Source organism: Phalacrocorax carbo (assembly GCF_963921805.1).
Source record: "Phalacrocorax carbo chromosome W unlocalized genomic scaffold, bPhaCar2.1 SUPER_W_unloc_10, whole genome shotgun sequence".
NCBI lineage: Eukaryota > Metazoa > Chordata > Aves > Suliformes > Phalacrocoracidae > Phalacrocorax > Phalacrocorax carbo.
In genome coordinates this window covers 200,370-213,601 of record NW_026990244.1, presented here as the reverse complement: position 1 = coordinate 213,601, position 13,232 = coordinate 200,370, and the positions used below count along the sequence as shown (strand labels likewise).

Below are 13,232 nucleotides of genomic sequence, written 5' to 3'. Positions count from 1 at the left end.
GGTAGATAGATTCCTTCTTATTTATTACTTTTTTAAATGCAAGGGTTAATTGTAAAATCATAGAAAGAGTAACATCTGTGTAGTGTTCCAGCTCTGTGTAATGCTTTCATTTGCTTCCTCAGGTAAAATCCCAGATGAAGCCAAAGCCCTTTCTCTATTGGCACCTGCTCCTACTCTGACAAGCCTGATGCCTGGTGCAGGGTTGCTTCCTATACCTACACCAACCCCTTTGACTACAGTAAGTAAAATTCAGTCCCTGTTTGATTTATGGTTTTCCTCTATACTCAGTAGCCTTTCTCTGTTCAGAAACATCCCCCCGTGGGATGGGGGAGAGAATCGGAAGAGCAAAAGCAAGAAAACTCATGGGTTGAGATAAGAACAGTTTCATAATTAAAATAAAACAGTAACAGTAATAATGGTAATGATAATGATTATGATGATGATGATGATAGCAATTACTATATCATGAAAAGGAAAATAACGAGAGAGAGAATGAAACCCGGGAGGGGAAAAACAAACAAGCGATGCAACTGCTCACCACTTACCCACTGATGCTGCCGGTCCCTGAGCTGCAGTCACTGATTCCCCTGGCCAATTCCCCCCATTTAATATGCTGGGCATGACATCATATGATATGGAATATCCCTTTGGTCAGTTTGGATCAGCTGTCTTGGCTGTGCCCCCTCCCCTCCCGGCTTCTCGTGCACCTGGCAGAGCATGGGTAGCTAGAGAAGTCCTTGACTCTAGTACAAGCACTACCCAGCAACAACCAAAACATCTGTGTGTTATCTCAACATTATTTTCACACTAAGTCCAAAGCACAGCACTATGCCAGCTGCAGTGAAGGAAATTAACTCTATCCCAGCAAAAAATAGGACAGAGAACAATAAATAAATGAACACAGTATTTGAGGTGTGGCCTCACCAGTGCTGAGTAAAGGGGCACAACCGATTCCCTACTCCTGCTGGCCACACTATTCCTGATACAAGCCAGGATGCTGTTGGGTTTCTTGGCCACCTGGGCACACTGCTGGCTCATGTTCAGCTGGCTGTCGACCAACACCCCCAGGTCCTTTTCTGCTGGGCAGCTTTCCAGCCACTCTTCCCCAAGCCTGTAGCGTTGCCTGGGGTTGTTGTGACCCAAGTGCAGGACCCAGTTCTTGGCCTTGTTGAATCTCATACCACTGGCCTCTGCCCATGGATCCAGCCTGTCCAGATTCCTCTATAGGGTCTTCCTTCCCTCAAGCAGATCAACACTCCACCCCAACTTGGTATCGTCTGCAAACTTACTGAGGGTGCGCTCAATCCCCCCATCCAGATCATTTAGAAAGATATTAAACAGAACTGGTGTAATATCTGTGTTTAGATACATTTGTTTCTAAACTAACCTTCTAAGGTAAATTCACTTTGTGAATTTTATACATCTTTAATACATCTTTAATAAATTATCTGTGGATTTTAGAATATCAAAGAGTAAGTCAAGGTGTATAACTGTCTGTTCAGTAATAAAAGGCTCATTTCAAGTAAAGACCGAGTAGTTCTCTCGTTACATAAAGAAAATTTACTGGTGACTTGTTAGAAACTTTATTTGCTGGAAAGGCAGTTGCTTGTTTTGGTGGAGAAAAAAATAAAACCAGGAACTCTGCAGACCAATTTAGTAGTGATTGTTAAGTCAGTTGTTTTTTTTTTAAATAGCATTCCCCAGGAGATATTTCAATCCCCAGTCCTAAAATTGAGAGTTATATTGTCCTCAATCTCTAGGAAGTGACTGTGTTTGTAGGGAAAGATCTTAGACTTAATATCATTTGCATTTCAACTGTAATTAATCTTGTCTTATGTGATGTTTGTTCAAAATGTACCTTATCTGTCCCTTTGATGGACTGATGTCTGTTATGGACCAAATTGGCCCTGGACACTGCAAATTCCCATCTTTCCTTCTGGGCAAGGCCTCAGCAATTCCTCATCCACTTATACTACTTGTTGTGGCAAAAAATAAGAATATTAGCAGTGTTTGAAGACATCTTAATCAATTCAGTTGACTGTAAGTTTTCTGATTGATGTACTGCGTCCCTGGCCAGACCTCTTTGATAAGGTGGTAACTGATAGCACACAGAAAATGTTAACTATAGAAGATTATTTATGGGTAGATTTTTGTTCTTTAAAAAAAGTACTTATGGGTTGACCCTGGCTGGATGCCAGGTGCCCACCAAGTCGCTCTATCACTCCCACTGGACAGTGGAGAGAAAAATATGATGAAAATCTTGTGGGTCGAGTTAAGGACAGGGAGATCACTCAGCAGTTACCGTCACAGGCAAAACAGACTTGACTAGGGGAAATGAATTTAATTTATTGCCAATTAACAAAGGAGTAGGATAATGAGAAATAAAACCAAATCTTAAAACACTTTTCCCCCTACCCCTCCCTTCTTCCCGGGCTTAACTTCACTCCTGATTTTCTCTACCTCCTCCACCCCCCAAGTGGTGCAAGGTCGATGGGGAATGGGGGTTGTGGTCAGTTCATCACATGTCTCTGCTGCTCCTTCTTCCTCACATTCTTCCTTTGCTCCAGCATGGGGCCCATCCCATGGGAGACAGGCCTCCACGAACTTTTCCAACATGGGTCCTTCCCATGGGCTGCAGTTCTTCACAAACTGTTCCAGTGTGGGTCCTTTCCACGGGGTGCAGTCCTTCAGGAAGAGACTGCTCCAGCATGGTTCGCTCATGGGGTCACAAGTCCTGCCAGCAAACCTGCTCCAGTGTGGGCTCTCCACAGGGTCACAGCTTTGTTCGGGCATGTTCACCTGCTCCTTTGTGGGGTCCTCCACAGGCTGCAGGTGGATATCTGCTCCACTGTGGACCTTCATGGGCTGCAGGGGCACAGCCTGCCTCACCATGGTCTTCACCAGGGGCTGCAGGAGAGTCTCTACTCTGGCACCTGGAGCACTTCCTCCTACTCCTTCTTCACTGACCTTGGTGTCTGCAGAGGGTTGTTTCTCTCACATATTCTTACTCCTCTTTTCCGGATGCTGTTGTGTAGCAGTTTTTTTTTTTCCCCTTCTTAAATATGTTATCCCAGAGGCGCTACCACTGTCACTGACTGGCTCAGCCTTGGCCAGCAATGGGGTCCATCTTGGAGCTGACTGGAACTGGCTCTGTCCAACATGGGGACAGCTTCTAGCAGCTTCTCACAGAAGCCACCCCTGTAGCCCCCTCCTCCGCTACCGAAACCTTGCCACGTAAACCTAATACAGTACTTAGCTGGGACCTTACAGTTTAAAGTCTTGCCTATATTCATTAGATTTATTTTTATAGAAATGCACAGAGGGAGCAAAGTATTAACAAGTGCCGTATCTCCCACCAGTGCTTGGTTGAAAGCATATTTTATTTTTGTGTTTTCCAGCTTGGTGTTTCACTTGGCACTTTGGGGGCTATACCAGCAGCAGCATTGGACTCTAATATTGCAGCACTGGGAGAAATACCACAGCCACCAATTATGGGGAATGTGGACCCATCCAAAATTGATGAAATCAGAAGAACAGTCTATGTTGGAAACTTGAATTCACAGGTAGCTTTTTTTGTTGTTGTTGGCAATAATAATGGAAGATGCACAATTGTAATTCATTAATTATAATCTTACATGTCAAGAGTTTTTGTTAGTTGATGCCAATAGGAATTTAAACAACAAAAAAAACCCCTTTTTGGTTACTTGTGATATTTCAAAATTAGTATGCTCTTTTGCCAATCAGATCAGACCAGACTGGAATTCATTCTAGCAGGATACCAGAGAAATCACACTGTAGCTGAATTCAAGAAACATACTTATGATTGTATGTGTTGATCAAATGTCCATCTGGGTTGTGTTAGCTGAACAGTGCTGCAAAAGTCATGACATTATGGTAGCTGTCCCCCTGAACACTGCAGTTGCTCAAGTACAGTAAGAAGGAATGATTTGTCCTAGTGGAAGTTGCAAAATTAGCTTAAATACCTTTGAGTTTCTCTGACAGGAAAGTTAGGTCTTTCAGAAATTTGTTTTTTTCAGCAATTGATTGAATTCCGTGAAAAACAATTTGCTGTTGACTGATGGCAATATAACTATTTGATTTTTGGGTTTTTTATTTTGACTGCCAAAGTAGCTACTAGAGTGTAAAAGTTCTGTTGATCACAATAAAATAAAACAAGCTGGAAGCTAGTAGAAAACCAGATAAAAGTGAAGTCTTGTAATACTGTTGTTTTTTTTTAAAAATTGATCACAGTTCATAATGAGTAGCTTAGACATAGTTGTATAAGGAAATTCCTCATCAGTTATTTCAAATGAGTTGCCTGAAAAGTGCAAAATCATGTGTAAGTGCTTTTTTTTAACCTAGTTGTAGGACTTCAGGGCTTGTGGTTGCACTATTTTAAATTGTTTTATATTATTTAGATTAATGGAGGAAAAAATATCTCTCTCTCTTAAAGTGTAATGTTACCAAATTCATATCACCTGTGTAATAACGGTGAGATGTCTTTCCAAAATCTGTAGCTCTTAGATTACCTGATATGTTGGATAAGTGGTTTTCATTATATATTTTACTTCAGCTGAGCTCTTTGACTTTTTCTAGACTACAACAGCAGATCAGCTGCTTGAATTCTTTAAGCAAGTTGGAGAAGTCAAATTTGTGCGAATGGCAGGTGATGAGACACAACCAACACGATTTGCTTTTGTGGAATTTGCAGACCAAAATTCTGTACCTCGAGCTCTTGCCTTTAATGGAGTTATGTTTGGAGACAGGCCACTGAAGTAAGAAATTAATTATCTATATGAATATTTGTCATGGTTTAGTCCCAGTCAGCAACCAAGCACCATGCAGCCGCTTGCTCACTCCCCCTTGGTGGGATGGGGGAGAGAATCGGAAGGGTAAAAGTGAGAAAACTCTTGTTTTGAGATAAAGACAGTTTAATAATTAGAATAAGCAAAAGCTGCATGCAGAAGCAAAGCAAAAGAAGGAATTCATTCACTACTTCCCATGGGCAGGCAGGTGTTCAGCCATCTCCAGGAAAGCAGGGCTCCATCATGCATAATGGTTACTTGGGAAGACAAACACCATTACTCCAAATGTCCCCCCCTTCCTTCTTCTTCCCCCAGCTTTATATACTGAGCATGATGTCATATGGTATGGAATATCCCATTGGTCAGTTTGGGTCAGCTGTCCTGGCTGTGTCCCCTCCCAGCTTCTTGTGCACCCGGCAGAGCACGGGGAGCTAAAAAAAGTCCTTGACCAGTGTAAGTGCTACTTAGCAACAACTAAAACACCTCTGCATTATCACCACTGTTTCCAGCAAAAATCCAAAACAGCCCCATACTAGCTACTACGAAGAAATTTAACTCTATCCCAGCTGAAACCAGGACAATATTGAATGAGAGATTTCTTAGTATCCTTATACATCTGTGACTCTGAAGTGCAGGAACCTGCTGTGATGAATATTTTTTAAATATAAGGACCTATTGTTAGTAAACTGGAACACTTTTACAAACTCTAATTTCAAGGTTGGGCATAACTTTCTCCAAGAAGAATATTTTCATTAAAAAAGAATTGTCTCAGACTTATGTTTACACACAGAATACACAGAATCATATAGGTTGGAAAAGGCCTTTAAGATCATCAGGTCCAGCTGTAAACCTAACACTGCCAGTTCACCACCAAACCATGTCCTTAAGCACCACATCTACACACCTTTGAAATACCTCCAGGGATGGTGACTCAACCACTTCCCCGGGCAGCCTGTTCCAATGCTTGATAACCCTTTCAGTGAAGTAATATTTCCTAATATCCAGTCTAAACCTCCCCTGGCGCAGCTTGAGGCCATTTCCTCTCATCCCATGACTTGTTACTTGGGAGAAGAGACCAACACCCACCTCACTACAACCTCCTTTCAGGTAGTTGTAGAGAGTGATAAGGTCTCCCCTCAGCCTCCTCTTCTCCAGACCAAACAACCCCAGTTCCCTCAACCTCTCCTCATAAGACTTGTTCTCCAGACCCTTCACCAGCTTCACTGCCCTTCTTTGGACACACTCCAGCACCTCGATGTCCTTCTTGTAGTGAGGGGCCCAAAACTGAACACAGTATTTGAGGTGCAGTCTCAGCAGTGCTGAGTACAGGGGCACAACCACTTCCCTACTCCTGCTGGCCACACTATTCCTGATACAAGCCAGGATGCTATTGGCCTTCTTGGCCACCTGGGCACACTGCTGGCTCATGTTCAGGCAGCTGTCAACCAGTACCCCCAGGTCCTTTTCTGCCAGGCAGCTCTCCAGCCGCTCTTCCCCAGGCCTGTAGTGTTGCATGGGGTTGTTGTGACCCAGGTGCAGGACCCAGTTCTTGGCCTTGTTAAACCTCATACAATTGGCCTTGGCCCATGGATCCAGCCTGTCCAGATCCCTCTGTAGAGCCTTCCTGCCCTCCAGCAGATCGACACTTCCACCCAGCTTGGTGTCATCTGCAAACTTACTGAGGGTGCACTCGACCCCCTCATCCAGATCATTGATAAAGATATTAAATAGACTGGCCCCAATACTGAGCCCTGGGGAACACTGCTCGTGACTGGCTGCCAACTGGTTTTAACTCCGTTCACCACCATTTCTTGGGCCTGTCCAGCCAGACAGTTTTTTACCCAGCGAAGAATATGCCCATCCAAGCCATGAGCAGCCAGTTTTTCCAGGAGGATGCTGTGGGGAAATGGTGTCTAAGGCTTTACTTAAGTCCAGGTAGACAATGTCCACAGCCTTTCACTCATCTGCTAAGCGGGTCACCTGGTCATAGGAGATCAGGTTAGTCAAGCAGGACCTGCCTTTCATGAAACCATGCTGACTGGGCCTGATCACTTGGCTATCCTGTATGTGCTGTGAGATGGGACTCAGGATGATCTGTTCCATAACCTTCCCCGGTACCGAGGTCAGGCTGACTGGCCTGTAGTTCCCTGGATCTTTCTTCCGGCCCTTCTTGTAGATGGGCATCACGTTTGCTAACCTCCAGTCAACTGGGACCTCCCCAGTTATCCAGGACTGCTGGTAAATGATGGAAAGTGGCTTGGTGAGCACTTCTGCCAGCTCCCTCAGTACCCTTAGGTGGATCCCATCTGGCCTCATAGACTTCTGAGTGTCCAGGTGGTGTAGCATGTCACTAACAATTTCCCCCTGGATTATGGGGGCTTCATTCTGCTCCTTGTCTTTCAGCTCAGTGGGCTGGGTACCCAGAGAACAATATGGATGGCATCGAGTAAAATATTTCTACATTTAATCTTGAGTTAGTGAAAGCTATAACAGTGAGAGAATCTGCAATGTCCTTGGTACTAATTAAGCTTTATATATGATGGGTAGGTAATTAGTAGGCCTTAATGTAGAGATTTGATTTGAAATAAACAGATTTCTAGACTTCTATTACAAAATATTTTAATACAGAAATATTGTGCTGCATTTTTTTAAAAGTGGTAAGATTTGAAAGCAATAAAAGGCAGACATTTCAGATACTTAGAACAGATGAGTGTTAGGAAAAAACTAGTTTTGCTGAACTTTGAAGTTTTTAGTCATACATAGAAGTTGAGATGTTTTCTTATTTGTTTTTAATTTTCCCTTTTCAAGTGTTTGGGAGTTAAAGTTTAATTTTTCCTTAATTTAGAATAAATCACTCCAATAATGCAATAGTGAAGCCTCCTGAAATGACACCACAAGCTGCTGCCAAGGAACTGGAAGAAGTGATGAAGAGAGTAAGGGAAGCCCAGTCTTTCATATCTGCTGCTATTGAGCCAGGTAGGTATATTATCTTCATTACTTAACAGACATGTTCTGTGTGTACCTTGGCACATGCTTTAAAGAGCACTTTCAGAAACAGGAAAAGGGTACTCAAAGGTGAACAACATGTGTGGGGAAAAAGAAAACAAAACAATCAAAATTGTCTTCATGCAATAAAGCAGTGGAATGAAGCTGACTTTATTTCATCATATCTTATTTTCAGATACATGCTCATTGAATGTTTTCAAAAATATGAAATCAATATTAAATTAATACTTAATGTTGGTGCTTTCAAAGTTTGAAGTGCTTACAAACTTAAAAAAGATGCTTTATATTTTGTTTTGTTCTCTAGCACCCATTAATGCCATAGTTTCATTATGAGAGGGAGCTAGCATGCTGCTGAAAGCAGCATTATGCGTTCCTTCAGCAGGTTAGTTTTGTCACTGTGCTATGCTCTTTTTTGTGCTGGCTCAAGGCTATGTGCATCATCATAGCAAATGGCATCAGAAAATGAATCTGGGATAAAACTTAACATATTGTAATGGACCTTTTTTTCATCCAGATTGGTTCCCTGATCCCTGTTAACACTGAAATGCCATGCCAAGGAGGAAGGTGTTGGTGGGCTGAGTGGTTAGACAGACATTTCAGTGCTGATTTATGCTGACTTAAACTGATCGCAAAAACACAGCATAAAAAATTCTTAACTCGTTAAACCTGCAGTTGAAATCCTCCTTTTTCTTATCATCAGCAAGATTTTGTCATTCTTAGTAAGAAACCCAGACATTGACTTATGTAGGTTAGATAGTGGAGGGTCTTGAGGTATGGGTTTGGTTTTTTTGTGTGGGGGTGTGCGTGGGGGTATTTTCTATTGTTTTTTAGGGTTGGGAGAAAAATATTTCTAACATTTCCTCAGTATTAAGCAGCAGAATAATAATATTTTAGAGTCTGAACCAAAGTCTGCTGAGGTCACTGGTGAACTGTCTGTTGACTTCCTGGCCTTTGGATGAAACTTTTCACCCCCTTCTCTCCATCACTTCCTCCCCCAAAACAGCGTTTGAGGAACAGAATTTCCATATTTGTACAGGTTGGAATATCTAAAAGTATACAAAGTACTAATTATTATTATTTACATTTTATGCTTGTTTTCAAATTTATGCCTTCTAAATTTACTCTATTCTATTCTTCTGAGGTTATTAAAAAAAACCCCACAGTTCTATTACATAATATACCGGAGGAGAACATGTTGTAATCTCGTGCATTGTGGCAGCAACATAAATCCTGTTCCTAACAGAGCCAGCTGTTTATGATTACCTGGTTTATGTGTAATGCTGCAGGATGGTTGCACTCAACAAGTATATGCAATTACTTTCTTGGATGTTTCTGAAGGATATTTATAAGGAAGGAAGATGTGCAAAGCATAGGCCTCTGGCACTATATGTGTGGTACATTCCACTTGTGCCAGATTGTTAACTGGGCTCTTTAAGTGTTCTGAGCTTACACTGCAAAGTGGTTTTTCCCTCTCAGAGTCTGGAAAGAACAGTGAAAGAAAAGGTGGTCGATCTCGTTCCCATTCTCGTTCAGAATCCAGGTCTAGCTCAAAGTCCCGATCTAGAAGGAAAAGATCACACTCAAAACACAGGTATGTATTTTATTTTGGACTAAGAGATCATACTGGGGGCTTTTTGGTGTGGGGTTTTGTCATGGTTTTGGCTGGGATAGAATTAATTTTCTTCAGTGTAGCTGGTATAGTGCTGTGCTTTGGACTTAGTATGAAAACAATGTTGATAACACACTGATGTTTTGGTTGTTGCTAAGTAGTGCTTATACTAGTCAAGGACTTTTCCAACCTCATGCTCTGCTGGGTGCACAAGAAGCCGGGAGGGGAGGGAGCACAGCCAAGACAGCTGATCCAAACTGGCCAAAGGGATATCCCATATCATATGACATCATGCCCAGTATATTAACTGGGGGGAGTTGGCCAGGGGAAGTAGTGATCGTGGCTTGGGGACCAGCGGTGTCAGTCGGCGGGTGGTGAGCAGTTGCATCACTTGTTTGGTCGTGTCTGTCCCCCCCATATGATTATTGTTAGTATTGTTATTACTGTTTTATTTTAATTATTAAACTGTTCTTATCTCAACCCACGAATTTTATTACTTTGGCCCTTCTGATTCTGTCCCTCATCCCACTGGGGTGGGGGGTGTGAGTGAGTGGCTGTGCGGTGCTTAGTTGCTGACATTTCTTACTAAGTTATGAGACAAGTATCCCTGTAGAGAAGATTAGTAACTTACACTGACCAGATCGGAGTAACTAGGAACTTTGTCTCTGAACAGATACTCTTTCCCTCTAAATGCTAAATGTTTTCAGGATTACTTTCAGGTAAAACACACTTCTGTGGTTTCATGGCACATTTTGTGCCATCTAGCATAATTTAATTTTGTGACCTCTGTATTTTAAAAAGAAATAGTTATCTGTGTTTTATGGATGGAACATTTAGTTTCCTGTTAACGCTCTGAACAGATAGGCTGGCTGGTTTTGCTAGTAGAATGTTCCTGCTGTCCTGAACTTCTAAACATCTAGGTAACAAATACAGTATTTTTATTTACCGTACTGTAAATGTAAAGCTATATTTTTTAAAAGACAGAAGAAAAAGGCTTTTGGGGCAGTTTTTCATTCTTCAGAGTTTGTTTGCTTTGCGAATTTGTTCATTTCTGAAACAGGCTTCAAAATATAGGAGGAAATAAAATTACTAGATCACACTTAAAGTTTACCCAATAAGATTTTTTTCCAAGAATGACACAGTCTTGCTATGTGAGACCTACAAATGCTTCCTGAAATGGTTCCATGTCAGGAATGTCTTCTGATCATTTAGATATATTAAGTATCAAAAAAAAAAACAAACCCAAAACTCAACCCCAAAAAACAAAAACCAAGCACCAACAAAACAAAAAACAAAAAATCCCCAAACAAACCAAAAACCTCAAAATGTATTTGATAGCTTACACTTTAAAAAGGCAAGTGTTGTCAGTGTTGCAGCAGCAGCACTGGTTGCATTCTTTCATCCATTGTCTTTTAACAGGGCAACTAGAGTTCTTTTACATGCAGAAAAGCTGGCCAGAGGGACACACCACATAAGTTATACTACCAAACAAATATGATCTATGTGCAGGCTTCAGTTTTGTAATAGTGTTACACTGTACATGTCTTCTAATGACATCAAAACATTGGATACCTTTTTAATGCAAGAAGAATCATTTGTTCAGTTCCTTATTGCTTGCTTCTCTTTTGTTTCTCTAACTCAGGACATAACTGAAAAACAGTCTTTGTTTTGTGTAACAGTGCAGTAATCTCAGTGCTATTTTGTACTGACACAAACCAAATTGATTTTTAGAAGATAAATTTGATTTTTTTTTAGTTGCAGAAAACCTGTTCTTTAAACAGTTGTTGATGGTTATATATATATATATTTTAATGATTTTGCCACTGTTACTGTCAGTTTTGAAAACATGCTGAAAAAAGGCCAGTCTGATCTGTTGAGGCAACTCCATCCCTAAGAATAAACTGTCCTTACCACTTATTTGGATTAAATTTTAATTATTTTTCCCTGTAATTAGTTTATATTTCTGCACTGATATGTGGAGCAAAGCTGTAGATAAAAATTATTGCCTCTCCTCTCCTCTTGGTACATCTTACTCTGTGTATCTTGAGTTGCAGAAGACAGGTGGAGCTGGTATTTTTTGTATCCCCCTGTTCTTCAGGATTTATTAATATACATGAATTTCTGTCTTTGGTAAATTTAACTTCATCGTACCGTAACCTCTCAGGCAAAGTATTGAATGATATGTTCTTTTGAAACTTAATATTCAAATTCAGCTTTTTATTTTTGTTTTCCTAGGGAATATGACCTTCCAAATATAGGGAATATTTGGGGAAAAAAAAGAGTATAATAATTTTTAAAAGTCTTGGTTTTTTAGTCAAATCTAAGACTATACTATATATGTTTATCAGAAGACTTTAATTGGATTTGTATTAGAATATCTGCACATTATTTGCATTCCTTATTTATTGTATGGTAAATGCTCACTCCTTTTCTTGAGAACTCTTATAATTGAAATCCATGCTAACATATCCTTTCAACTGAAAAGGTAACTTGACTAAATGCTGAAACACAGATAGTGGGGTTCTTTTTTTTTTTTTTTTTTAAAAAATTCAATTAAATTGTAAGGCTGGAGATCAAAGAGGTCAGTTAAAGCCATCTTTCTTCATTGACCAAGACTGCAATAAGTGACTGGGCCTGGAAAAGAAGAAAAATGTAACTGATTATATTTTATGCACTTGATTTACTAAGAGCAGCTATCCTAATAAGATATGAATTTATATTTTCTGGGATATTTGTGGAAGTTATGAAATATTAGTGTTACTTAAATAGTGCATTGTTTCAAAGGAGAGCATGTGCACCTGGTGAAGCTTAAAGTATCCATATTTACAAAAATATTGGTAGGCACCTCAGTAGAGGTGAAACTCCCTATATAATTTTATGTAGATGTATTGGGTTTGCGTGGCAAGGATTTGGTAGTGGGGGGTTACAGGGGTGGCTTCTGTGAGAAGATGCCAGAAGCTTCCCCCATGTCCAATAGAGCCAGTGCCAGCCAGCTCCAAGACACAGCCACTGCTGGCCAAGGCTGAGCCAATCAGCAATGGTGGTAGTGCCTCTGGGATAACATATTTAAGAAGGGGGAGCAAAAAACACTGCACAACATCAGCTGGAAGAGAGGAGTGAGAATATGTAAGAGAGACAACTCTGCAGACACCAAGGTCAGTGAAGAAGGAGTGGGAGGAGGTGTTCCAGGCACCAGAGCAGAGATTCCCCTGCAGCCCGTGGTGAAGACCATGGTGAGGCAGGCTGTGCCCCTGCAGCCCATGGAGGTCCACAGTGGAGCAGATATCCACCTGCAGCCTGTGGAGGACCCCACAAAGGAGCATGTGAATGCCTGAAGGAGGCTGTGACCCTGTGGAGACCCCGCAGTGGAGCAGGCTCTTGGCAGGACCTGTGGCCCTGTGGAGAGAGGAGCCCATGCTGGAGCAGGTTTGCTGGCAGGACTTGTGACCCCGTGGGGGACCCAGACTGGAGCAGTCTGTTCGTGAAGGACTGCACCCCGTGGAAGGGACCCATGCTGGAGCAGTTCATGAACTGCAGCCCATGAGAAGGACCCACACTGGAGCAGGTTTGTGGAGGACTGTCTCCCATGGGTGGGACCCCACGCTGGAGCAGGGGAAGAGTGTGAGGAGTCCTCCCCCTGAGAAGGAAGGAGCGGCAGTGACAACGTGTGATGAACTGACCGCAAACCCCATTCCCCATCCCCCTGCGCTGCTGAGGGGGAGGAGTTAGAGAAAATCGGGAGTGAAGTTGAGCCCTGGAGGAATGGAGGGGTGGGGGGGAAGGTGTTTTAAGATTTAGTTTTTATTTTCTCA

General features: G+C 41.7%; 1 protein-coding gene across 4 annotated transcripts in view; it reads left to right on the top strand.

Moving 5' to 3' along the window:
* LOC135310820 (splicing regulatory glutamine/lysine-rich protein 1-like) overlaps positions 1–13,232 on the top strand; it is a 50,022-nt gene that overhangs the window by 18,332 nt on the left and 18,458 nt on the right. For 3 of the 4 annotated variants that reach the window (XM_064439831.1, XM_064439835.1, XM_064439833.1), the window contains exons 3-7: positions 123–238; positions 3,399–3,563; positions 4,597–4,775; positions 7,651–7,781; positions 9,288–9,402. In XM_064439831.1, coding sequence (XP_064295901.1) covers positions 123–238; positions 3,399–3,563; positions 4,597–4,775; positions 7,651–7,781; positions 9,288–9,402 — 706 coding nt within the window. The remainder of the gene's footprint in view (positions 1–122; positions 239–3,398; positions 3,564–4,596; positions 4,776–7,650; positions 7,782–9,287; positions 9,403–13,232) is intronic. The other variant, XM_064439832.1, reaches the window with a different exon arrangement.